The sequence below is a fragment of the Esox lucius genome, chromosome 14 (genome assembly GCF_011004845.1).
Source record: "Esox lucius isolate fEsoLuc1 chromosome 14, fEsoLuc1.pri, whole genome shotgun sequence".
In the NCBI taxonomy this organism is placed as follows: Eukaryota; Metazoa; Chordata; class Actinopteri; order Esociformes; family Esocidae; genus Esox; species Esox lucius.
This window is the reverse complement of record NC_047582.1, coordinates 18,079,493-18,102,994: the sequence shown is the minus strand read 5'-3', so window position 1 is coordinate 18,102,994 and position 23,502 is coordinate 18,079,493. Positions and strand designations below refer to the sequence as shown.

At 43.8% G+C, this 23,502-nt stretch overlaps 1 protein-coding gene across 5 annotated transcripts in view; it reads left to right on the top strand.

Annotated features, from left to right (window-relative positions):
* Window positions 1–23,502, top strand: part of rgs3a (regulator of G protein signaling 3a) — a 142,530-nt gene that overhangs the window by 17,246 nt on the left and 101,782 nt on the right. For 3 of the 5 annotated variants that reach the window (XM_034296986.1, XM_029125042.2, XM_029125045.2), the window contains 6 exons: window positions 3,092–3,159; window positions 15,294–15,375; window positions 17,018–17,123; window positions 17,525–17,954; window positions 20,339–20,378; window positions 21,744–22,048. In XM_034296986.1, coding sequence (XP_034152877.1) covers window positions 3,092–3,159; window positions 15,294–15,375; window positions 17,018–17,123; window positions 17,525–17,954; window positions 20,339–20,378; window positions 21,744–22,048 — 1,031 coding nt within the window. Of the gene's footprint in view, window positions 1–3,091; window positions 3,160–11,957; window positions 12,641–15,293; window positions 15,376–17,017; window positions 17,124–17,524; window positions 17,955–20,338; window positions 20,379–21,743; window positions 22,049–23,352; window positions 23,453–23,502 lie in introns of those variants that run through there. The other 2 variants (XM_029125044.2, XM_029125046.2) reach the window with 2 other exon arrangements.

The window sequence follows — 23,502 nt, the reverse complement described above, 5'->3', positions numbered from 1 at the left end:
GCCTATAAAATGTTTTTTATTGGTTTCTTTTCCTACTATCCAGGCGGTGCCATCCTACAGTACTTCATCTACTGTATGATATCACGTTAATACATTACAGTTAGTTAAATGGAACCACCTTAAAGCATGTGTCAACCTCCCTTTAAGGTAAACCCACCTCACGGCAACAACACATTGATTGGCATGACACATAATTCCCTTGGGCTGCCTGGCCTGAGGCCAAAACAGGAAATAAAACATCTGCCAGTCACACCGGCTGCTGTCTGCTCATTGGCCCTAATTTTCCTCGTTACATGACTTCGAATAAATCACCCTCAGTTTGGCTGGGCAGAAACCCTGCCTTTCTGTCTCTTTGTATTTTTCGATCATTTGTGTGTTTGCTACGCTATGTTCAAATATCCCTCCGCTCCGTTGGGTGTCATCATGTTTCAGTTGCTTTCAGCTCCTCTACTCTTGCTTCAGTGTGGGCTGTTTTGTGCAGTCAACCCAACCATAACTGAATTGCTTTTCATTCTGACCGTGACTTTCTTTGTATCTTTCTGTGAATGTCTATGTGAGTCTGGGACTGAGTGTGTATTTCTATGATTTAGGGGTATATTGTTCCATTCCATCTGTCTATGTTTGCTAGCTTGTTTTCATGTCCTGTTTTCTCTTGATTTATTCACTTCACCTGTCACACCCTTGTCACATTCGATGTGTTTCTTTATCCAACTGTGTTTACTCATCCTATCTCTTCTTCTCTCTTATATTTCTTCCTGTCCCTCCATCTCCTTTTATTTATTTATTTGACCTGTACATAGCCTGGCTGTTAGAGCATCCGACCAGTAACTGAAAGGCGCTACGTTGAATCTCCTAGACAACAAGGTGTTAAAAGCTGAAGTTACATTTTGGTTGGACCTTCTCCAGTTCACAACTAAAATAATCGAATCTTTCTTTCTCTCTCTCTCTAATGCTGATGTGAAGGGTGAAGGCACAGAGACTATCCCTGTCTTGTCCTCATAGTCCCTCAGCTTTCCAAGGAGAATGTGTGCAGCAGTGACATGGAGACAGAACGGGTCATTCAATAACATGGCATCTCTTCGTTCTAATGTCTCTGTTTAATATTCTTTAACGTCTTTAGTTTGATTTCAACCCAGTTTCACACTCCACTACGTTTCAGCTGTAACATGTCTGTCTGTTGATGATAGCCATGTTAGTGGAGGCTAAAAGCGTCTGCTGTGTCTGCTGCTTAAACATATGCTAGACTAGTGCACTTTATGACCCGAAGCGCTTCACCATGACACCTCATGGGACAGCGCTTATTGTGTCAGTGTCACGTGTTTGCCGACACCCCCTGTCTCTCGCTGACAACGCCATGCGTGTTTTCGTGCGCTGTGCCACCGTTATGGCCTCACGCTCGAGTTGGTCTGAAATTACTTTGAAGTCAGTCCACTGGATGGACGAAACATTCTCTCATCGTCTCCACTGAGTGTTTATTTGTTTTAAGTGTGAAAGGAGGGCCAGGATGTCAAGAGTGTGAAGAGTGCTTCTGCGCTACTTTGGGAGAGGGAGCAGTGTTTTACAGCCAGACACTTCTGTTGTGAGACTGACAGATTGACTGTGGCCAGTGGCCAACGCCGCTCCCTCCTCATCACGTATATCTCTCCTCACTGTCTCTGTACTTTCGATCTTTTTCTTTCTTTCTCTCAGTGTCTCGCCACTCTCTTCTTGACTCCTAATTCCCCATGTCATGTGTTCTTAGATTTCTTAAGTGTCTCCCTTTCTGGTCAGCGGCCGTTCCCCCTGTGTCTCCCTGGATGTCGGCCCTGTGGTCCAGTCGGTGTGTCCCTTCACTCTGTGTGATTAATGGTAGCCTAGACAAAGGGCTGATCGATGTGCAGGTTGGCACTCTGGGTTTTGGGGGGGGTCTGAATTGGGATTAAAGTGACAAAACACCAAGGGTCCTGTTTGAAGCTCGCCCCATTACCCTGGCAACCTGCCTGTGGGAGGAAAAATGTCCTCAGGGTGAACAAAGGGGTTGAAGGAGAACAGACTGTGGCAGGGCACTCTGTGTTTGGGGTTTCTTCTTCTGTAATTTATGGATGTGTGTGTTTGCGCGTGTGTGTGTGTGTGTGTGTGTGTGTGTGCGTGTGAATGCCAAAATATGATAACTCTTCCCGAGGCTAACACCACGCTGGAGGGAATGGAGAAGGGGGTAGGGGGAGGTGCTGGTGCCGTGGAACAGTTTGAAATCAGTTCTCACCGTCTGCATATGGAATGACATGAGAGGAGAATGAGGAACGGAGAGGTAGACAAGTAGGCACTGTGTTGCATTGTCTTCACCTGCTGTCAACTGGGTAGTCTCCACTCCACTACACAGATCTGATGGTGAAATACAGAGCAGAGAAAAGGAAGAGGGGAAGTGCAAAGAGCATGAGAAAGATAAAGAGTGTCTCAGTGTAGACTGCTGACAAGGACTGAGTTCCGGCTCGGTGTGTACGGACAGAGAGAGGGAGGCATGGACAGAGTTACAGCTCCATAGGGACCAGAGGCAAGGAGGAAAGAAGGAAGTGAAGAAGGCAGAGGGAGCATGGCGTCCGCATTGTGGGCCAGTTGAATGCCGCCTTTATGATGGTTAAAAAGAGACAGGCCCCGTCAGCATGGCAACCTCACAGGAGTCCTACAAGGAGGGATAATGGAGGGCGAGAGAAGTTTCTTTTCTTTTCCTTTTCTCCCCTTCTCCCTCCCTCCCTCTCTCTCCCTCCCTCCCTCCCTCTCTCTCTCTCTCTCTCTCCCTCCCTCCCTCCCTCCCTCTGTCTCTCTCTGTCCCTCCACCTAATGCTCTTGGCTAGTCGCTTGCAACCTCACACCTTAGCAGAGTTTTCTAGTTGGTTGTTCTGTTGGTGATTATTAGATGAGTCCTAACTGATTCCTCTCCAACAGCACGCATCCACACACACATGCACACACACACACACACTAATTATTGACTGTAGAATTCAGAGACACATTCTTTTTTTGGTGTGGAATCCCCAAGGTTCCAGAGACAGCGCAGAAGATATGTTCTCAAAAGGCAGCGTCTCAGCCTGTGACTCTGTTGTCTTTCTTTCAGAAGCTGCGTCGTCAAACCATGGTGCTGCCCCCGAGACCACAAGCCCTGAGAATATGCAATGCTTAACAGTGAGTGACTCTTCTAGAACTTTCTCTGTGCGGGTTTTTTGCTGGTATGTTCGGGTTTTTGGGGGTGTCTGTCTGAGACATTAGGCTGTGGTGAGGGGACATGTGTGTTTGTGTGCCCATTATGTATTGCCAGGTTATGTGTGCGTATGTTAACTATTCCAGAAGGGGCAGTGTGTCACTATCATGAAGTAAATAGATGGTTATGTATTCTGTGGTGTGAGTACACACTAACACCACAATCTAAATTGAAACTCACAGTCACCTACGCTTAGCTGTTTGCAACCCTTTCTGGCTATAGGCAACCATTTGGAATATATGAAATGCTCACGCGATCTACTGCAAATTGTCCAAAACAAATCTCGTTTAGACAACATCTGCCCCCCCCCCGCCCCCCAGCTACCATTTAACCAATGTAACATTTACATTATATCCAAAGTTATGGGATGAAAACCCTAAAAAGGCTAATTGCTGGATCTGCAATTTAAGGACCAAAGGTGCTATTAAATCAGACTCACGACTTCTCACAACATATTTTTTTTTGTTTCAGTATGAATAGGTATCATTTACACAAACATCATCTTAAAAATGGCGAAAACTGAATTTTATCCCGCTTATACCACAGGCACAATTATCAGTAGGAATAATATTTACATTTTATTATCTTTCCAATGAATCTGGCGCTTACTTCCATTGCCAGGGATGCCACCCATTTGCTAAGTGTATCCCAGTTCTGTCGCCTGTCATAGAATAGTAAGCTTAGAAATTAGCTTGATACTCTTTTTGCCTTATCTGCCAGTAATACACATACATTTTAATAAACTACAACATTAAAAACAAAAACATTGCATTTTAAATTACATTCATATAATATGTAAATAAACGGTAAATATGTATTAAATACAATGCATATACAAAAATAGTCTTAGCTACAGTGTTTTATGGACCAATAAGGACTGCATTTCTTATGTTTGACACTCATGCAAGGTACCATGCTTACTTGTGATGTAGCAGAGCCAGCCAGTCAAATGCCATATTAAATAAAATGGAATAGGGTTAGGGATGCTGTTAATCACTGCTGCCACAGTAACACTGAAAATGTTCAACCAAAGGACTTCTGCCTCTGCTGAGATTTTAGCAACATGAATTTTCACAAATTAGCACCTGTTTCCTCCTGCCATCTGCTTCAGTGTGAACAGCTGATCAAACTTTCTACTTCCAGAAAATATGCTGACAGGCAGGCAGATTGATATTCGGTCATTGTGGGGCAGTACAACTGTGTACAATTTTATGAAGCTATTAATTTTTGTTATGTAGCTAGCATAAATGTTTAGGCATCTTTTCAAAACATTTCTTGAGTTAGCCAGATCTCTGCTATTCATTTGTGATGGGTTGGTTGCAAGATCATGTGCTGTTTGTGATTCAATCAACATTTCTGCTGCTTATCATTTAAATCTCAAGCTATATTGGAATTGGTTGCTGGTTTTACTTGTGCACAATAATTTAAAGCAACAAATTCCCGTAAATTGTTTTCAAATTCTATTATTTTTGAAGATGGGCTATGACGAGGTTAAACCTAAGGACAGGAAAAATAATACAATACCATCCTATTGTCTCCCGTCACTCTCACTCCCTCCCCTCTCTCTGCTCTTCTCTTGCTGGCTTGCTGGTAATGCTCTGTGTAGGGTGTTCTCCTGAGACTGAGTTAAAGAAGGGCAGAGAGCATTCACGGGCTGAATGAAAAACTGTTAAGCTTTCAGCGTTTTTAGGGCTTTTCCTTGGTTTTCCTTATGTCCCATTCCGGCCCAATGAACACCATTGTTCATTTTCTGTCTCCCTGTTAAGTGACTCGGTGTGTTTGGAAAGCTCTATGGTTTTCTAATCCCCTAGACATCTTTACCTGCTTTGTTGAAGTTCATAATAGCTAATGGTTTAAAAAAATGAATGGGTTTTGCAAATCATCCTGGGATACAGTGTATAGGGTATGTATACTCAAGGGGCCAGATTCAATGAAACCCAGACGGCAGAAATTGCTGACAGATATATTATTGCTCTTAAGTCAAAAAATGTCATTCGATGAAAACATGTTTCTTGTTCTTGTCTGTTGGTATTTAGTTTTTCTCTTTAAAGTTCCTTTAAAAGTGGGACGAAAATGTTGCTGTTGTTCTGGATGCAGAGAAGTGATGAGGATGAGAGGAAGCACTGGCTGTGACTTTAAAATGGTGAAAGTCCTCAGCAGCGATTCCCAGTCCTAATCCCAGTCCTAGTCCTCGTCCTAGCCCTGGCTCTGTCATCCTGGGGGCTCATTTATCTACTGTGTGTAACCACACGTGCAGTCATTTCAACAAAAGAGATGACCATGTGTACCCACTGTGCCAAGGGGTAGAATTAGGGAAACCAAACAAAGCCTAGATAATGGGGAATATACAGTGTACAATTTTAAAAGTGTGAATGAAATTGTGAGAATTCATTCAGAATTGTGAGAATTTATTCAATAATATTTCGATTTTATTGTTTCCCCTTGGGGAATTCATGTAACATGTCTTAGCAAGCTACTGTATGTTATATTTCGACCACTTTAGTGTATTTGTTATACAACCCTGTTTCCAAGAAAGTTGGGACACTGTTCAAAATGCAAATAAAAACAGAATGCAATGATGTGCATATTATATTTCCTTGTATTTAACTGAAAATAGTACACAGACAACATATCAAATGTTGAAACTGAAAATGTGAAAACTGGAAATTAAGATTCCCATTTTGAATTTGATGCCAGCAACACGTGTCAAAAAAAGTTGGGACAGGGGGATCTTTACCATTGAGTTTCATCACCTCCTCTTTTAACAACACTCTCTAAGCATTTGGGAACTAAGGTGATCAATTGCTGTAGTTTTGAAAGTGGAGTGTATTCCCATTCTTGCTTGATATACAGTGCCCTCCACAATTATTGGCACCCCTAGTAAAGATAAGTTTAGCTTAATGTCACACTGAAATTTTTTTTTAACATCTAACCTTCAACTAAAGTAAATTTATTCTGAGAAAAAAAAATCTGTCATCAGGAAATACTTATTTCTAACAAAACCAAGTGTGCCACAATTATTGGCACCCCTAAAAATTGTCATGAACAAAATGTAACTGATGTATTTATTATTTACAATTAATAAGTATATGTATATTACAAGTGGAATGTATAGATGTGCAATGAAGGCAAATGCAGTACAAATGGCAATACAAAATGTACAATTAGGGCAAATGGAGGAGGACAGAAAATGTGCAAGTATTATGTATAGTGTATCTTGTAAGTGGGATAATAGTTGTGCGGGTACAAATGGCAATTCTAAATGACATTCTAGATGTACAACCGGGATGCAGAGATAGTCGCAGTGAGGTCCCAGAGGTAGTCATGTGTATGTAACAACTGTAAAAATGCAAGCATGATGCCAGTACTAAAAGTGCAAAGAGGCAAATTGAATGTGCAAGGTGCATGTGCAAATGAAGCAGCAGTGAGGATCCCGAGGTAGACACGTACCTGTGACAACTGAAAACTTTACAAGCCATTGTCAGAGTAGTGCAAAGGGACTAGTGCAACAAGGTCCCTGAGAGGCGGGGGGTATGTTTAGTGACGGGTCATAGAGTTCACAGAGTTCTCTGGGTCACAGAGTTAAGCAGGGTTACAGTAGATGGAAAGAAACTTTCTGAGCCTGGTGCGAGACCGTAGAGACCTGTACCGCCTGCCTGATTGTAGGAGGGAAAACAGTTTGTGGCATGGGTGTGAAGAGTCTCTGATGATACCACGCGCCCTGCACAGACACCCCTTGCACTGGAAGTCTACGATGGCAGGAAGCTGGGCACCAGTAATGTACTGGGTGGTTTTCACCACCAGTTGCAGGGCCTTCCAATCGGCTACGGAGCATTCGCTAAACCATACTGTGGCGCGGTTTGTCAGAATGCTCTCGAATGTGCCGCGGTAAAAGTTCACAAGGATCTTGGTGGACAGGCGGAGTTTCTTCAGCCTCTTCAAGAAGTACAGGTTCTGCTGTACCTTTTTGACCAGAGTTGAGGTGTTGAGGGTCCCGGAGAGGTCCTTGGAGATGTGGACACCCAGGAATTTGAATCTGGACACACGCTCCACCTCAGTACCATCGATGAGAACTGGGGTGTGACTGCAGCCTTTAGACTTCCTGTAATCCACAATGAGCTGTTTGGTTTTCTTTGCATTGAGGGCCAGGTTGTTGTCAGCGCACCATGCTGCCAGGCACTCAACCTCCTCCCTGTTGGCTGATTCGTCATTGTCACTGATCAGGCCTTCCAACATGGTGTCGTCTGTGAACTTGATGATGGTGTTGGAACTGTGTACAGGAACGCAGTCGTGGGTGAAGAGGGAGAACAGGAAGGTGCTCAGCATGCAGCCATGTGGAACACCAGTGTTCAGGATCAGGGTGGAGGAGGTGAAGCTGTCTAATCTGATAGACTGGGGTCTGTTGGTTAGGAAGTCCAAAGTCCAGTTGCAGAGAGAGGGACTGATCCTCAGGTCATGGAGTTTGTTGACCAGCTTATAGGGGATGACCGTGTTAAATGGTGAGCTGAAGTCTATGAATTGCATTCTCACATAGGTGTTGTTTTTGTCCTGGTGGGTCAGGGCAGAGTGTAAAGCTGTGGAGATGGCATCCTCTGTAGACCTGTTAGATCGGTAGGCAAACTGGTAGGGATCCAATGTTGCGGGGAGGCAGGACTTAAGGTGGGCCAGGACTTGTCTTTCGAAGCACTTCATGATCGTGGGGGTGAGTGCGACATGTTAGAAGTCATTCAGGCCTGACGTAGTCGACTTCTTACATTTGAAGAACTTTTAAGCAGTAATCCATGACTTCCTGTTTCACAGGGTATAAATATGAGTTGACACAGAGGCCATATTCCTTTATTTATACATCAACATGGGAAAGATGAGAACAAACAAATCAAATGTGGGAAAAGTGTGTTGAACATAAGTCAGTGAACGGCTATAGGAAAATAGCTACTTGTCTACCGCAATACTGAAAATGTTTGAAGCAACTGGAACTGTTACAAACTTGCCTGGAAGAGGACCCAAGTTTATTTTGCCCCCACGCACAGTGAGGAGGAAGGCATTGTGGTGGTGGGTTTTGTGGTGTCATTACACCACAAAACCCACCATGTCATTACACCCTGAAGTATGTTAACGCTACTGGAACTTTGACTTGAACCGTGTGCTGTGATCAGACAAACAAAAATTGAGCTTTTTGGCACAAACACTCAAGGTGGAGTTAGTGTAAACAAAAGGATGGCAATACGGAAAAGAACCAGATCCCCATTGTTATGTATGGTGGAGATTCCGTGATGTTGTGGGGTTGTTTTTCCTCCAAAGGCCCTGGGAACCTTTTTATGGTACATGGCATCATGAACTCCATGAAATACCAGGACATTTTAAATCTGAATCTAGCTGCTTCTGCTAGGAAACTAAAACTGGATTGTCAGTGGATCTTCCAGCAGGACAATGATCCTAAAAATACGTCCAAATCAACACAAAAATGGTTCACTGAACACAAAATTGCGTCCATGATTCCCAAAAAGATTTGTCAGAACACTGGACAGTTTTCCACTTTGCCTCAGTCCATCTAAAATGAGCTTGGGCCCAGAGAAGGTGGCAGCATTTCTGGATGTTGTTTGTGTATGGTTTCTTCTTTGCATGGTAGATTTTTTAACTTGCATTTGTGGATGTAGCGACGTACACTGACAATGGTTTTCAGAAGTGTTCCTGAGCCCATGCAGTGATGTCCACAATAGAATCGTGTCTGTTTTTAATGCAGTGCCATCTGAGGGCCCGAAGATCATGGCCATCCCATATTGGTTTTTGCTCTTGTACCTTGCGTACAGAGATTACTCCAGATTCCATGAATCTTTTAATGATATATACCATAGATGATGAGATCCCCAAACTCTTTGCAATTTTATGTTGAGAAACGTTATTCTTAAATTGTTTCACTGTTTGCCCGCAAAGTCTTTCACAGAGTGTTGGACCCCTCCCCAGCTTTACTTCTGACAGACCCATCCTCTCTGGGATGCTCTTTTTATACCCAATCATGTTACTGACCTGTTGCCAATTTACCTAATTAGTACATTTTTGTATTACACACATTTTCCAGTTTTTTGTTGTTCCTGACCCAGCTTTTTCAAATTCAAAGCGGCATAATAAAAACAAGGAACAATAAAAAAATTGTGTTTCAACATTTGATATCTTGTCTTTGTACTATTTTCCATTGAATAAAGGGTTTAAATGATTTGCACATGATTGCATTCTGTTTTTCTTTGCATTTTACAATTTTCCCAACTTTTTTGGAAACAGGGTTTGTAATAATCATATACTGTATATAAAGTGCTGTCATTTTAAAAATTTCTGCCACGTTTAAAACCATTGTTGAAATATTATAACAGACTGAAATAGGAGAATAGGAGAAATAGGAGATTTTCCTCATATGGATGATTTGCGGCCCGATGCATATCAGAGTGCGTGCTTTCAGATACACATGTAAAAGTCTCTATTGGCACAGCAGATGCTGTTTTGGCATGTCGTTTTTTTACCCAAAGCAGACAAAGATAATACACACCATTCCGATGCACATCTGAGTGATTTTTGCCTTTGAAGTTTTGGCAGTGACCACTTTTAAATAGGATCTTATTAATCTCACCCATGAGCTTAGTCCTGTGTCAAGCTCTCTTATTAGCAAGGCTATGCTCGCTGAGTCTGTTCATAGTCTTTTCTGAATTTCAATTAGTGGGTGTAGTTGTAATTCTGCATGCATTATTAGTATTTTAGTACTCCGTGGTTGATTTTGCATTGGGGGAGATAGAAACGGAAGAGAAATAGCTCTTTCGTGTTTTTGGGTGGAATTGAGGTATTATTTACTAGATAGAACTAATGTTTTGTGGTTTTGGCCTCAGGAGCTTATTTGAAGCACCATTATTTTCAGTATTTTGAGTTAAAGAGAAAGACCAAGAGAGCCGGAGTGAGAAAGAGAGAGACCAAGGGAGCCAGAGAAAGAGAAAGACCAAGGGAGCCAGATATAGAAAGAGACCAAGGGAGCCAGAGAGAGAAAGAGAGAGACCAAAAGAGCAAGAGTGAGAAAGAGAGAGACCAAGGGAGCCAGAGAAAGAGAGAGACCAAGAGAGCCAGAGAGAGAAAGAGAGAGACCAAGGGAGCAAGAGTGAGCAAGAGAGAGACCCAGGGAAAGAGAAAGAGAGAGACCAAGGGAGCCAGAGAGAGAAAGAAAGAGAGAGACAGATAGAGCTGGAGTGGGAAAGAGAGAGACTGAGAGAGCTGGAGAGAGAAATAGAGAGACTGAGATAAACAGTGAGAAAGAGAGAGAAATATAGGGAGACCGAGAGCCAGGGAGACTATGAGAGAGACCAAGAGAGCCAGAGAGAGAAAGAAAGACAGGGACAGATCCCACACTCCAAAAAGGAACCCTTCTGTTCATCTTGTCTGACTCAAAGGCAGAGTTTCAAACGCTTGCCTCTCTTTCTCTATCCCCTCTAATCCATCCTTTGGCCTCTTTAAAGCTGAACAGAAAGATAGAAAGGGAAGAGAAAGAGTTCTTGCATGTTTTTGTGTGGGATTGAAGGCTAACCTACCCCCATTTATAAAGAGAACAGGGAAAAGTCCCAGTAAATGCCCAGTAGAGGGGATGTAAGGACTTGAATGGTCTTTTCTGATGGTCTGTTAGCATTGTAGAGTGAACCCAATATGGGTTCCCCTTTGGCCCCTCTCTTTCAGTGTCTCTGTTAACCTCTAGTGAGAGAGCCACAGAGGATCAATGGAACGGAGACATAGTGGGAATTAATGAGGTCGCTCTGGGTTATATTTGCCAGTTTTCTGGCCAAGCCTAGGGATGTTTGTTGTTATTTTTCACAGATTTCATAACCCCTGTTTCACGGCTCTCACGCTGTAGCCAATCAAAAAGAAAAATAGACGAGTGTTTTGATAACTGAAAAGGGATTTGCCTGAGCACATTTGCAGACCTGAATTTCCGCCCAGAGAAAAATGTAAGGAAAAGGAGAGGAAATATGAAAGAACCAAACATAACAAACACGATGGTGTTGGGTGTCAGATTGCTGTGAAGAAGTGTGAACAGAGTGGTGGTAGGTCTACAGAGAGGGTGTCGGTGTGAGACCTGTGTCCACCTGTGTCCACCTCATCAGCACGTTTTTTTTGTCTTACAATGTAAGATTTGGGCAAGGGGAGGCTGCATACAGGACTCATACAGTGTGGATGCCTATTGCTCGAAGTGTGTGTGGGTGGACATGGCAAAGGTTGATGCTCACAAACATACGGGAGTGTCTGCTGTATTTATAGTACATTTTACAGTTGTTATTGAGTGTTGAACAGCTCACTCCCACCTCAGTATGCATAACACACATATTACAGTGTGTTATAGTGTGCTCACAGTGCATTAGTCCCTCTTCCACCTCTACTTTATGACTGTACGTCTCCTTCTCTCACCTCGGGTCGGTCTTACCGCTGGCTCAGGAAGTTGTGGGCTTATCGAGGGCAGGCACACTGACAGGCTGGCCCAGACAGGGCTCGGGGTGGGGGCGCGTGTGTGTGTGGGGGGGGGGTGGGGTTGGTGGTTTTCAGGGGTGGGGGGCGTTCAGTGGGAGGGCGGGCGGGCGGGCGGGGGGGTGGGGTGGGGGGGGGGGGCGGTGTGAGGGGGCACTTCCTCCCATTCTTCTCCGCAGCAGAGTTCCCATGAGCGACCATGCCAAGAGCAGTGTGGCTGGAGCAGGCCGACCCAGCACCAGTCTCGCCTCCGCGACGCCAGCCCCCACACACGGATGAACAAAGCGCGAGTACAGCGCTCCTCTCCATAGAGCAGACGAGATTGGACAGAGCTAGTAGGAGTTCGAAGTGTGGCGAGGACCTATGGAAAGCACTCTGGCGCTTAGGGGACCGCACCAGAACCACTGAAGACCTTTCATAGGGGATTGTTGACTGGACCAACCACAAACAGAGGACTGTTTGTAATGCATGTCACTGAATGTTTGTGGACCATACAGACAGGAACATACCTAGTGGTCACTGAATAGAGGACAGCAGTTAACACAGACCACACCGCCTGGACTGTTCAGTAGAGGACCACAGTGAAGAACATCCAGAGTGGACCTTGCCTGTCTGGGGTCAGACTGGGACCATAAATGACACGTTAAAGAACTCATAAAGCATTGTGAAAATTCAAAGGACCATTGTGTTTGGGACTCTTTCATCTGAGTTTGGACAGGAACCGAGGAACTCTTAAAGATCGTCCTCAGAGAACCATCCGGAACTGTAGAGGAGGAGCGTCCGCAGCCTGTGTTCAGGAGCGTCCGCAGCCTGTGTTCAGGAGGAGCGTCCGCCGTCTCCGTCCGGGAGGAGCGTGGAGTCATGCACACCATCCATGGGCTGTGTAGAATCTGCATCGCCGCCAGACTGCCTCAGGTCTGTCTATCTAGGACGACAATAAATCACCTGGAGGAAGGAGGGGAGGGTGGGGGTGAGGTAGAAGGGGGTGGCGGGAGTGGCTGGAGTGGCTGGAAGGGGAGACAGAAATGTGTTGAGCATGGAAGTGTGCAGGGTGTCAGGTAAGTGTGTGAGAAAAAAAGAGTGGGAGAAGACTGGGTGTTGGGTAGAAGGTTTGCAAACGGAGGTGTGGAAAACAGGATGGAGGATGGGTGTTCAAGCAGGGTTCTCTGTGCTGGTTGGTGGTTTGGGAGAAACAGCAACACAAAGAGAATAAGAATACATTAGAAAGCATGACAATTTAAATATGATAGAACTGAAAGATAGAAGAGCATCGATGTAGGAAGCACACAGCATTCAATTGGTTTTAAAACTATATATATTTTTAGGTTTGTGAAATTGGATTAAGACACCAGAGGGAAAGAAGAAAGGTTAAGAAATGGATATATAAGCCTTTAGGCATTAGTAATAGCCAAGTGTTTAAAAGCTCACTCCTACTCACTCAAACGTGGAGAAGTGAGGACGAGAGAAGAGGTAAGAAACCCCAGGAATAATTTGTCCCTTCAAAATGGGTCCAGGAGAAATGAAGACCGTGGCCAGCTTTCCTCAAAAGCATTTGTGCCAAGCCCTTCTGTTTTTTCCAAACCTCTCTTCCTACCAGGAAGTAATGTGTGTCAACGAGTATGAGGGTGCATTCACTCATCTGGCGACCTCAGTTAACTGTGCAGATGGCTGAGCTGTCTGATCTGAGTTGTCATGAGATCAGGAAGTCCCCAATGATGATGCCATACCAGGTGATGTTGGCCAATTTGCATCACCCAACAGCTACTGGCAGAAGTCAAGACTCAAGACTCAGGTCGGACCGGTGTCAAGCTCAAGGCTTATAGGCGGCACAAGCCTGTCTTACCTAACAGTTGGGGTTAACACTCTGAATCATCTTTGGCCTAAGACGCTGTGTCTTGATTGACGTTTATAAGGCATTGTGTTAGTACATTGTGGCGACATACAAAATACTGGGCTGGCATGGAGTTTGGTTTCTCTGCAGTGCCAGACACTTCGTCACCAAAACTCAGACCTGAAGGCATCAACCAACCCAAACCAGACGGGCCGACTTGTGGCTCTCATATGTGATTGCTTAGGACAAAAGTAAAAGACAGAAAGTGAGTTTCAGCGCAATCACCAAACACATCTTACGGGACTGTTGAGGCTCCACTAACACTCGCATGCAATGTTACATAAATAACCCCCTGTACAACTCAATTTAAATAGCAACGCTTCTAAATAGTGTCTTCCTCGATGCCATTATAACTGGGCTCATAACCTGCATTTTTGACAGCGAGGGTATAGACCGAGGCCGTGGAGGTGAACTGGAGATGGGAGAATTGCCTCCTGGTACGTGTCCATTCGGTGCCAGCTGTGTAGGCAGCCTGTCATCCGAACTGTCTGGACCGTCAGTAGGGTGCACTGTAGCATGGGATGACGTGTGTCTCGCTGCACTGGAAAGCAGCGATGAGTGTTAGTGAGTAAGAGTGCGCGTGTGAACGCACGTCGATGCCTGGATGGCAGCCGGTGTGTTTCTGGTCTCCCAGAGATCTGGTCCCAGGCTCAGAGGCCAGGGCATCACTCATTAACACTACCGCCACCCACCCTCTACCGTGCCAGTCCATGCCAACCCACCCCCTTATCACCACACCCTACAGAGACTCCATCACTTTCTTTCCCTTCCTCTTCTCTCTTTTTCTCCCACAGTCTGTTCCCGGGTCTGTTCTATTTTCTCTTTTCCCGTCCTTCTCTTTCCATGACTGTCTTTCTATTTCTGTCTGTTTCTCTGTCTGTCTCTCTCTTTCTCTCTCTCTCTCTCTTTGATCTGACTGTAGTGTATCTTTGGTCATAGATCTAGAATTATTAAATCCTGGTCTGTCTCTGACACAAAATCTACCCCAACTCTGATACTGGTCCAGAAACCAGCTATACTCAACTACTCATGGCGGTGATCAAACATTTGAACTACTATCAAGATGATCATCTTTCAAACATTCCAACTATCAAGATGATCATCTATCAAACATTTTAACAACTATCAAGACCATCACATAGCAACCATTTAAGCAAATATCAAGATGATAATGTACTGTATCAACCATTTAAACAATTATCAAGATGATAATCAGTAAAATATTTAAACATTTTGTCAAGATCATCATGTATTTTCATGTGTCTATACGTTTAGGACTCTGAGAAAACCTAATTGACTTACATATTGAATGTGTTCAAAATTGCATTTGTGTCAAAAACCTATATGTAAAACAAATATATTTGTATCTATGTTATATTTGTGTCCAATCACGGCCCATCACTTTAGCTGGGGTGAGACTGTTTGGACATCCCACTTCTGCATGTGTGACCTTTAGCTCTCCGCTGAGGCTGTCCTCCGTTGGTGTCCGCATGAAAACACCTTTAATGGTCACACTGCTAATCTGTGTGTCTGGCCGCATACACTCCAGGCCAAAGAACCACTCTCTGATCTATAGCCACATATCTGCTATATTTGCTCCGAAGGTCTTTTCAATAATAATATGACCAATGTCTTTCCAAATGGTCATGTAATTTTTCTTCTCTGTGGGTCCTGTAGGTGACCATCCTTCGAGGAAAGGACGGCTATGGCTTCACCATTTGTTCTGACTGCCCAGTCAGGGTCCAGGCTGTCGATCCAGGCAAGGCTGTCCTCTCCCAAATGTGTGTTGATGTGTGTGTTGGTCTAGGTGTGGGTTTGTTGGTTTAGGTTTGTGGGTGTGTGTTGGTTTAGGTGTGTTGGTCTAGGTGTGTGTTTGTTTAGTCGTGTGTGTTGGTCTAAGTGTGTTGGTTTAAGTGTGTGGGAGTGTTTTGGTTTAGGTGTGTGGGAGTGTGTTGGTTTAGTTGTGTGGGTGTGTGTTGGTTTAGGTGAGTGGGTGTGTGTTGGTTTAGGCGTATACGTTGGTTTTAAGTGTATTGGCGGCAAATAACACAGTAGTAATTGGATCTGATCAGTAATCATATAGTTGCTAGATCAAATCCTTGAGCCGGCAGGGAAACATCTTTACTGTCCTTAAGCAAGACCTTTAACTAGGGTGACCAGGTGTCCCGTTTTTACCGGGGTAGTCTTGTATTTCAGTCCGTTTTCAGTTGTCCCGACTTATTTAGAAAAAAAAATGATGTCCCGTATTTTCACTTGGTCCTGTTTTTTGATTGGTCCGACCTACTGCCCATTCGAATGTGACAGGTTGTAATGATTTGCCACCACTGTCAGTCTTAAAGTTCCTTGGTTTTAACAGACTATGATCCAATCACATTTTAGTTCTCACGAGTTGCCCTGCCCAAGCACCTGTGCGCATGAAATCCCACCTTGTTGTAACAACCATCCACGAAGGCAGTGTTATTAGTTCCAGTAGATTTAGCATCAATGTGCACAGCTTTCTATGACAAACTCATTAAAGACAAGCAGACTCTGAGAAAGACTGGTTCATGTTTAAAGTACAAGTTTCAATCCAAATCATTCATTTGTCACATATGCAATATTTTGTTATAGTATAGCTTTTACAGTTGAAACTGTTCATCTTTGCCAGAGAGAGACGCAATGTGTTCTGAGTGAAATGCTCTTTTGTTGCTTCAATCCAATTCATTTTGTACAAACACAATAGACAGTATTTACGTATTGGATGATACAATTTGATGTACTGTATAATAGTAGGCCCTTCTTTGCTGTGCATTGTGTGTAGGTGGTGGGTGTGTTGTGCCCATTGATCCTGTAAGTTGCTAAATTGTGCTAAATTATTAAAATATAAAATGTGTATCTGTACTGTATTACTAATCATCATGCAGTTCTGGTGTGAATGTAGATGTGGATGGAGGCTTGTGTGAATGATATAGGCTTGTGTGAATGATATAAGATGCTTTCCATTAACATCTGAGGTTTCACTATGGTTCCACTGAGACTCATCGTTAGACAAGTGGTCCAATTCTTCTTTTTGCCACATCTCCACAAAGAAAAATGCTATTTCCGGATTAGTGATTACGTTTTATGGTAAAACCTACACAAGTGTAAAAATTGGGGTTACTTTTAGATTTAGACATTAATGGATAGAATAAGTGTTGGCACAAACGTTGATAATTGCAGTTAAAGTAAGGCTAAGGTTAAGGTTAACATTACGGTTAGGGTTAGGTTTCAAGTCCCCCCAAGGATAGAAAAATGAATGTGTGTGTGTCTGTGTGTGATTTTTGACCCTCTTCTGCCATCTTTCTTCTCCTATGTCCCAGCGTGTGGGTGCTTGTGTGAATTAACAGTGTGTGTTTGCGTGGTGTGTTTTTCCCTTTCATCAGGTGGCCCAGCAGATCAGGCAGGTCTTCAGCAACTAGACACTCTGCTGCAGCTCAATGGTCAGCCGGTAGAACAGTGGAAGTGTGTGGAGCTAGCCCACGCAATCAGGTACTATTGGCAGAGAAACAGAGTACATACTGGACTAAAACTTTGATAGGGACAACTAACCTCAACAATGCTGGCGTTCCTCATGGGCAAATATGTAGAATATGTAGAATTAATTCTCCATATAGACGCCAGGTGAGTTGCAGCAACAACATTTCCCATTCAAACTAATTCTCCAGAATCCAGCAAGGCAAAGTGTTTTTATTACAGACAGAAAGTAGGGAGCGGCGTACCTTGGGGTCACAGCAGTTCAAGGAGGGCTCTCATTCTTGTTCACCGACTTCCTGGTTGAAAGAGCAGTGAAGAAAATGTATCCATATTTCATGAATATTGTAAATTCAGCCGATATTCAGTTTCCCTCATCAATAGCTTGTAAGCCATCCCACCTCTCTCTTCCTCTTCAGAAACAGCTCCAATGAGATCAAACTGGTGGTATGGCGAACCGGACCGGCTGCCAAACCTAGTTTCGAGGGCCTCATACACCGTCCAACCTACAAGCCCGCCTCCTCCCACTACGACGCCCCGTCACCCCCCACCAGGCGGCGCGACAGGTCCAAGGACCGGCTAGACCGGGACCACCCCCCACCGGCCGTGCCCCCCCTCCCCGCCCACCACAGGACCAGCCGCCGGCTGGTTCTCAATGGCTCTGAGAGGAGTGGCGCGGGAGGTGTAGAGGGGCCATGGGGGGAGAAGGGGCGTGTAGGAGGCGCGGCAGAGGAGGTGGACGGTAAAGCCAGGAGCCAGACCCACACGGCCACACTGAAGGGAACCAGAGTGAAGGCTTCCAACGGGGATAACTACATAATCCTGGCCCCCATCAACCCAGGAAGCCAGGTACTGGCAGGGGAGCAGAGGCTCATGATCCACCCCAGGCTCCTGCCCTACCCTCTGGATGGCACTGTCTAGAACCTGACATACACGGGAGATCTCTGGTTGTGCCATAAAGGGAACAGATCAAGGGATCCTGAGGGAACAAATAACACCTAATGTTATGGCCACATATTGGCCCCTTTTACTCAACTTTCTTACGCACAGAACTACTTTAACAGGTTAATATTAGTGGGGTGTTTCAGGTCACAACATTTCCATTGGGTTTATGTCTGGACATTGACCAGGCCTTTCCAAAACTATATTGGTTGCTTTTAAGCCAGTGCTATTAAGCCATTAGCTTGTGTTTTGTGTCATTGTACTACTGCCTTTTTGGAAGGTTCTAACATTCTCCTTTAGAATTGTCTGATACAGAGCAACATTCATGGTTCCTTCAGTTCTACTATGATACCCATGTTGTTCGAAATATATGCTAACTCAAATTTGTCAAGACTCCTGGACTAATGTTTTGACAAATGTGTCCCGTTGTTTCTGGTTTTAAATATCGAAATATTGTGTTATTTCTTCACAAGTGTTCCCTTAATCTCATATTAGGATTGGTTCTGATATCAGTCTTTCTGAAAAATATACAGACATATAGAAAATCGGTAAAAAAGAAATAGACAAACTGTACATGATGAATTGGGGATAAAAATACAACAAATAGTTTAAATGCTGCACCAGTTAAGTATAATTCAAGCCCATAAATGGGAAAAGACATGATTGCCCAAGGGGTGTTCTATCACATGATGCCCACTGTACCATTATATGACTTGCTGTCTTTATAATAAAGGCATAATAAAGTGCTTCAAATGGAAAAAGAAACACACTGTATTGTGAATTTGATTCCTTAACATCTCTGACTGTAAAACACTAACCAGCGAACATGGACAAATGGCCCATTCCAACAGTATGTTGAAGCAATAATGCAGAGCACAAGTCTTTTCCTATTATCAACTTAAATTAGCTTAATGGACTACAGTAATGCTAAGTCTGTGCTGAAGGTCTGGCGTGACTCAGCAGCTTTGTTGTCTGAAGGCTTGTAGGGGAAGTGACAGGCTTTACACCTTGCTCTCCATCCACACCTGGTGACCTAGACACTGTAGGGCTGTCAGTTTATCTGGGAGTTGCTGCTTGGCTGGCAGTTTAATTGTGTGTGTGTGCATGTGTGTGTATAGGTGTGTAGGTGTGTGTGTTTTTTGTATGTGTGTGTGTGTTGGCCCGAGGGCTTTTCTACCTGGCATTGTGCACCATAAAATCATTTTGCCACTAGTGACAAAACATGCGTCTCAAAGAGCGTCATGGGAAACGTCTATTTGTAAGTACTAAGACCAGTGAACAGGGGGTATAGGTAAGGAGGATGGCGAGGGTGTGTGGTGAACCACTGCTGTTGAGAGAAATAGAGACCAGGTAAGCTTTAATGGTCAGGTGTGACAGAGAGGGAGAGATACTGTACCTTGGGGAATTTGAGGGAGAATACCCAAGATCCAACCAGACAACAGATATGTTAGGAGCTATTACATTTAAAAACACTGACTCCAGCCACCCGTCACATAGAATGTTGACACATGACCATGCAGGATATAGCCACTCCCACCCTGCAAAACATGGACACAAATCTCCTTAGGTGGTCACCAGAGAAGTGTCTACCCTGTCAAGTGATTGGCTCCCAGTGGAGGTCGACAGTTCTCCTCCATAAGCAGTTTGTTTTTCTTAAAACAGAACTGTATTTTAATAGATGCTGTTATCAGCGTAGCAAGTGTATACTTTTTCATTGGTTTTCGTTTTTTGTATTAGACCCTTGAGTTGCAAGCGCCATGTTCTACCAGCTAAGCTACATGAAACCCTTTTAAGATATAGACAGGATCAAGAGGGTAATGATGGATGGTTTATGGGTATAAAGGAAGTAGAAAAGGAGGGTATAGGAAATGAAGAATGTAGGTAAAGCGGTTGCTAGTGGCATGTGGAGTGGATACATTTGTGTAGAGAATTTCATAATGAATCAGTGAATGGCACTTTCCCCATGGTGAACAGTGTAAAATGCCCATTAACAGTCAGGCCACTGGGTCTATAATTATAGGTCCATGCCTTGAGCTGAAGTTGTATTCAGTGTGACATTGATGTCCTGTAATCATATAAGCCTAATGTACTGCCTTAATAACGGAGGAAACGGTCTGTCCACAATGCGTGCCCAATGGACTTCATCCTTATTTGACCATTTGACCTCATGATAGACATTTATTATGGTGGTTGGGATATTAGGAACATTTCCTGACACAGTGTATTGCAGTGTATGGTATTGGTTGACTGCCATATTAATACTATTGACTATGTTTTTGTGCCTTTTTCAGATATTAAGACCTATCTACCAAGACAACCATGGTACCATGGGTAAGCCTTTTAATAGTGAATAAAAAAGTTGCTTTGGCTGGACAATTTAATTATAGCTATCTACTTCTACAGTGGATATAAAAAGTCTACACACCCCTGTTAAAATGGCAGGTTTTTGTGATGTAAAAGAATGAGTCAAAGATAAATCATGTCAGAACCTTTTCCACTTTTAATGTGACCTACAATGTGAACAATTCAATTGAAAAACAAACTGAAATCTTCGAGGGGGAAAAATATAAAATTAAAATCTTGCAATAACCTGGTTGCATAAGTGTGCACACCCTCTTATAACTGGGGATGTGGCTGTGTTCAGAATTAAGCAATCACATTCAAACTCATGTTAAATAGAAGTCATTACACACCTGCCATAATTTAAAGTGATTCAAAACAAATGAAGTTCAGCTGTTCTAGTAGGATTTTCCTGATATTTTCTTAGTTGGATCTCAGAGCAAAAGCCATGGTCCGCAGAGAGTCTCCTGTATTCTTCATATGAATAGGCTATGGGGTAGGGTGGCAAGACGGAAGGCTTTTCTTACAAAGAAAAACATCCGAGCCTCAAAAGCATGTGGGAAAATGTTTTATGGTCTGATGAAACCAAACTTTTTGGCTATAATTTCAAAAGGTATGTTTGGCTCCAAAACAACACTGGACATCACCCAAAGAACACCATACCCACAATGAAGCATGGTGGTGGCAGCATCATGCTTTGGGGCTGTTTTTCTTCAGCTGGAACTGGGGCCTTAGTCGGGATGGAGGGAATAATGAACAGTTCCAAATACCCGGCAATTTTAGCACAAAACCTTCAGGCGTCTGTTAGAAAGCTGAAGATGAAGAGGTAGTTCACCTTTCAGCACGACAATGACCCAAAGCACACATAATCCACAAAATTAACATTTTGGAATTGCCCAGCCAGAGCCCAGACAGGAATTCAATTGAACATTCATGGGGTGATCTGAAGAGGGCTGTGCACAGGAGATGTCCTCGCAATCTGACAGATTTGGAGCGCTTTTGCAAAGAAGAGTGGGCAAATATTGCCACGTCAAGATGTGCCATGCTAATAGACTCCTACCCAAAAAGACTGAGTGCTGTAATAAAATCAAAAGAAGCTTCAACAAAGTATTAGTTTAAAGGTGTACACACTTATGCAACCAGGTTATTGTAAGTTTTTAATTCTTTATTTTTCCCCCTCAAAGACTTGGTCACATTAAAGGTGGAATAATTTCTGACATGATTTATCTTTGTGTCATTCTTTTACATCACAAGAACCTGGCATTTTAACAGGGATGTGTAGACTTTTTAATTCCACTGTATGTGTCCAGGTTAACTCCCAATGTCCCTCTCTCTTTTTCTTGTGTTTTTCAAAAGGGAGGCTGTACCCAAGCCAGGCAAGTGTGACCCAGACGGGTGGCGGTGCCCCTCCAGGTGGTGTAGGTCTACCGGGCCGGACCACCTTCCTCAGACGCTCCACTAATACCAAGATATCTATACCATCTGATGCCAACCTGTCTGGGCAACCTCCGCCAAGCTACCAGCAGGCCCAGAGTTCCAACTTCGCCAACTACCAAAACTGTACTATAGTACGCTCCCATATACCACATGGCAACACGCACAGCAACTATGGCTACGTCAAAGTAGCACCCAAGATCCTGATCTTCCCCATCTTTGTTCAGGTATGTATGTGTCTATGTATATACTACATATATGTGATTATATGTAGGTGACTCTCCATACTTCTTCCCAGGGGGCTCAGGAAAGTTGAATATCTGGGAATGTGTCATTCAGTGTTCATCTTGCCCATCTGCTTGTTATCATGTTTTACTCAATTCGGATGTATGACAGAACTTACACACTTAGAGGAGAATGGTTCTCTGGCTAATGACCGCAGTTGAGATCGCAGGCTCCCAACCTGCCAGAATGAGATCCGTACGACATCCCTCGCTTCAGCCCTGTTGGTGCTTATCCCCGTTTCATTGCCCTTTGGCATAATGGGTTTCCTGTGACCACAAACGGCATTCGTAGCACAGTGATTGGCTCTCAGTGGAGGTCTATCCGCTGACTAGATCACTCTTCACATGTAACACTGGAACCATAAATAAGCACCCTGTTTGAAGGTTCCCAACAATTGTTTTCTCAATTACAGATACCAATTTTTCCCCCTGGTACACAATCCTAAAATAGAACACATCTTCCGGTGAAGCTTCAGATTTGATACACTCCAGCGGCTATATGATGCCCCGCAAATACCTAGATCTCAGCGGGCAGTTTAATTGGGAGAATGCAAAATAATAGTTATGAAAGTCTATTTACTTGCTATGCTTCAGTTCAAACCTTTCATGCAAACGCTTTTAATGAATGTGCTAAAATGGCTATTGACATACCATATCATAATATCATTGTACTGCTTAGGAGCCCTGCTCTGACACTGTTGTCTGTGCTGTGAATATTACTTTTTTCATAATGATGTAACGGGGAGTTAGATATGCCCTATCTGCTCTCGGGTTGGACTTTTCCATGTCTTTTGATTACTCATCCTGCGCCGTAGTGGGAAGTAAATAAACATTTTTAAATAACCTGGCAGCTTGGAATAAATTTTTTCTTGTCACCTATGACTGAACAAGACAATGTTTATTACAACAATTCTCTGTGCTGTGTGTGTGAAAATGACCTAAGAAAATGAACCGCATTTACTTTATATACTTGCATCCAAACAGCCCCCTTTCAGGGTATGAGTGTGTTGGACAGTTAGACAACCCACCACCCAGGACTCTATATTTCTCCATTCTAGTACTTCCTGTTGACTGAGTCAGCCAGTAAAGACAAAGTGAAACAGCTTTGTGGGCTGTCTAGCTCCAGCCTGGGTCCTCGAGCGGATGTGACTACCACTCCACTGCGGTAGTGCCTTTAGCCTAGCGCCTCCTCACAGTCAGACCCCTACTGAGTGGCTTACAGACTCCTTCAGTCACCGCTCATGCTGAGAGGATCCCTGTAGAGACTGATGAGACTGTAGCTACACGAAAGCCAGCAGCACAACCTGTTTTATTCCCTCCATGGAGATTGAAGTGAAAATGGAAATGGTACTGTAGCTACATGCTCCCTGTTCTATTCATTACAACATCCCTCCAAG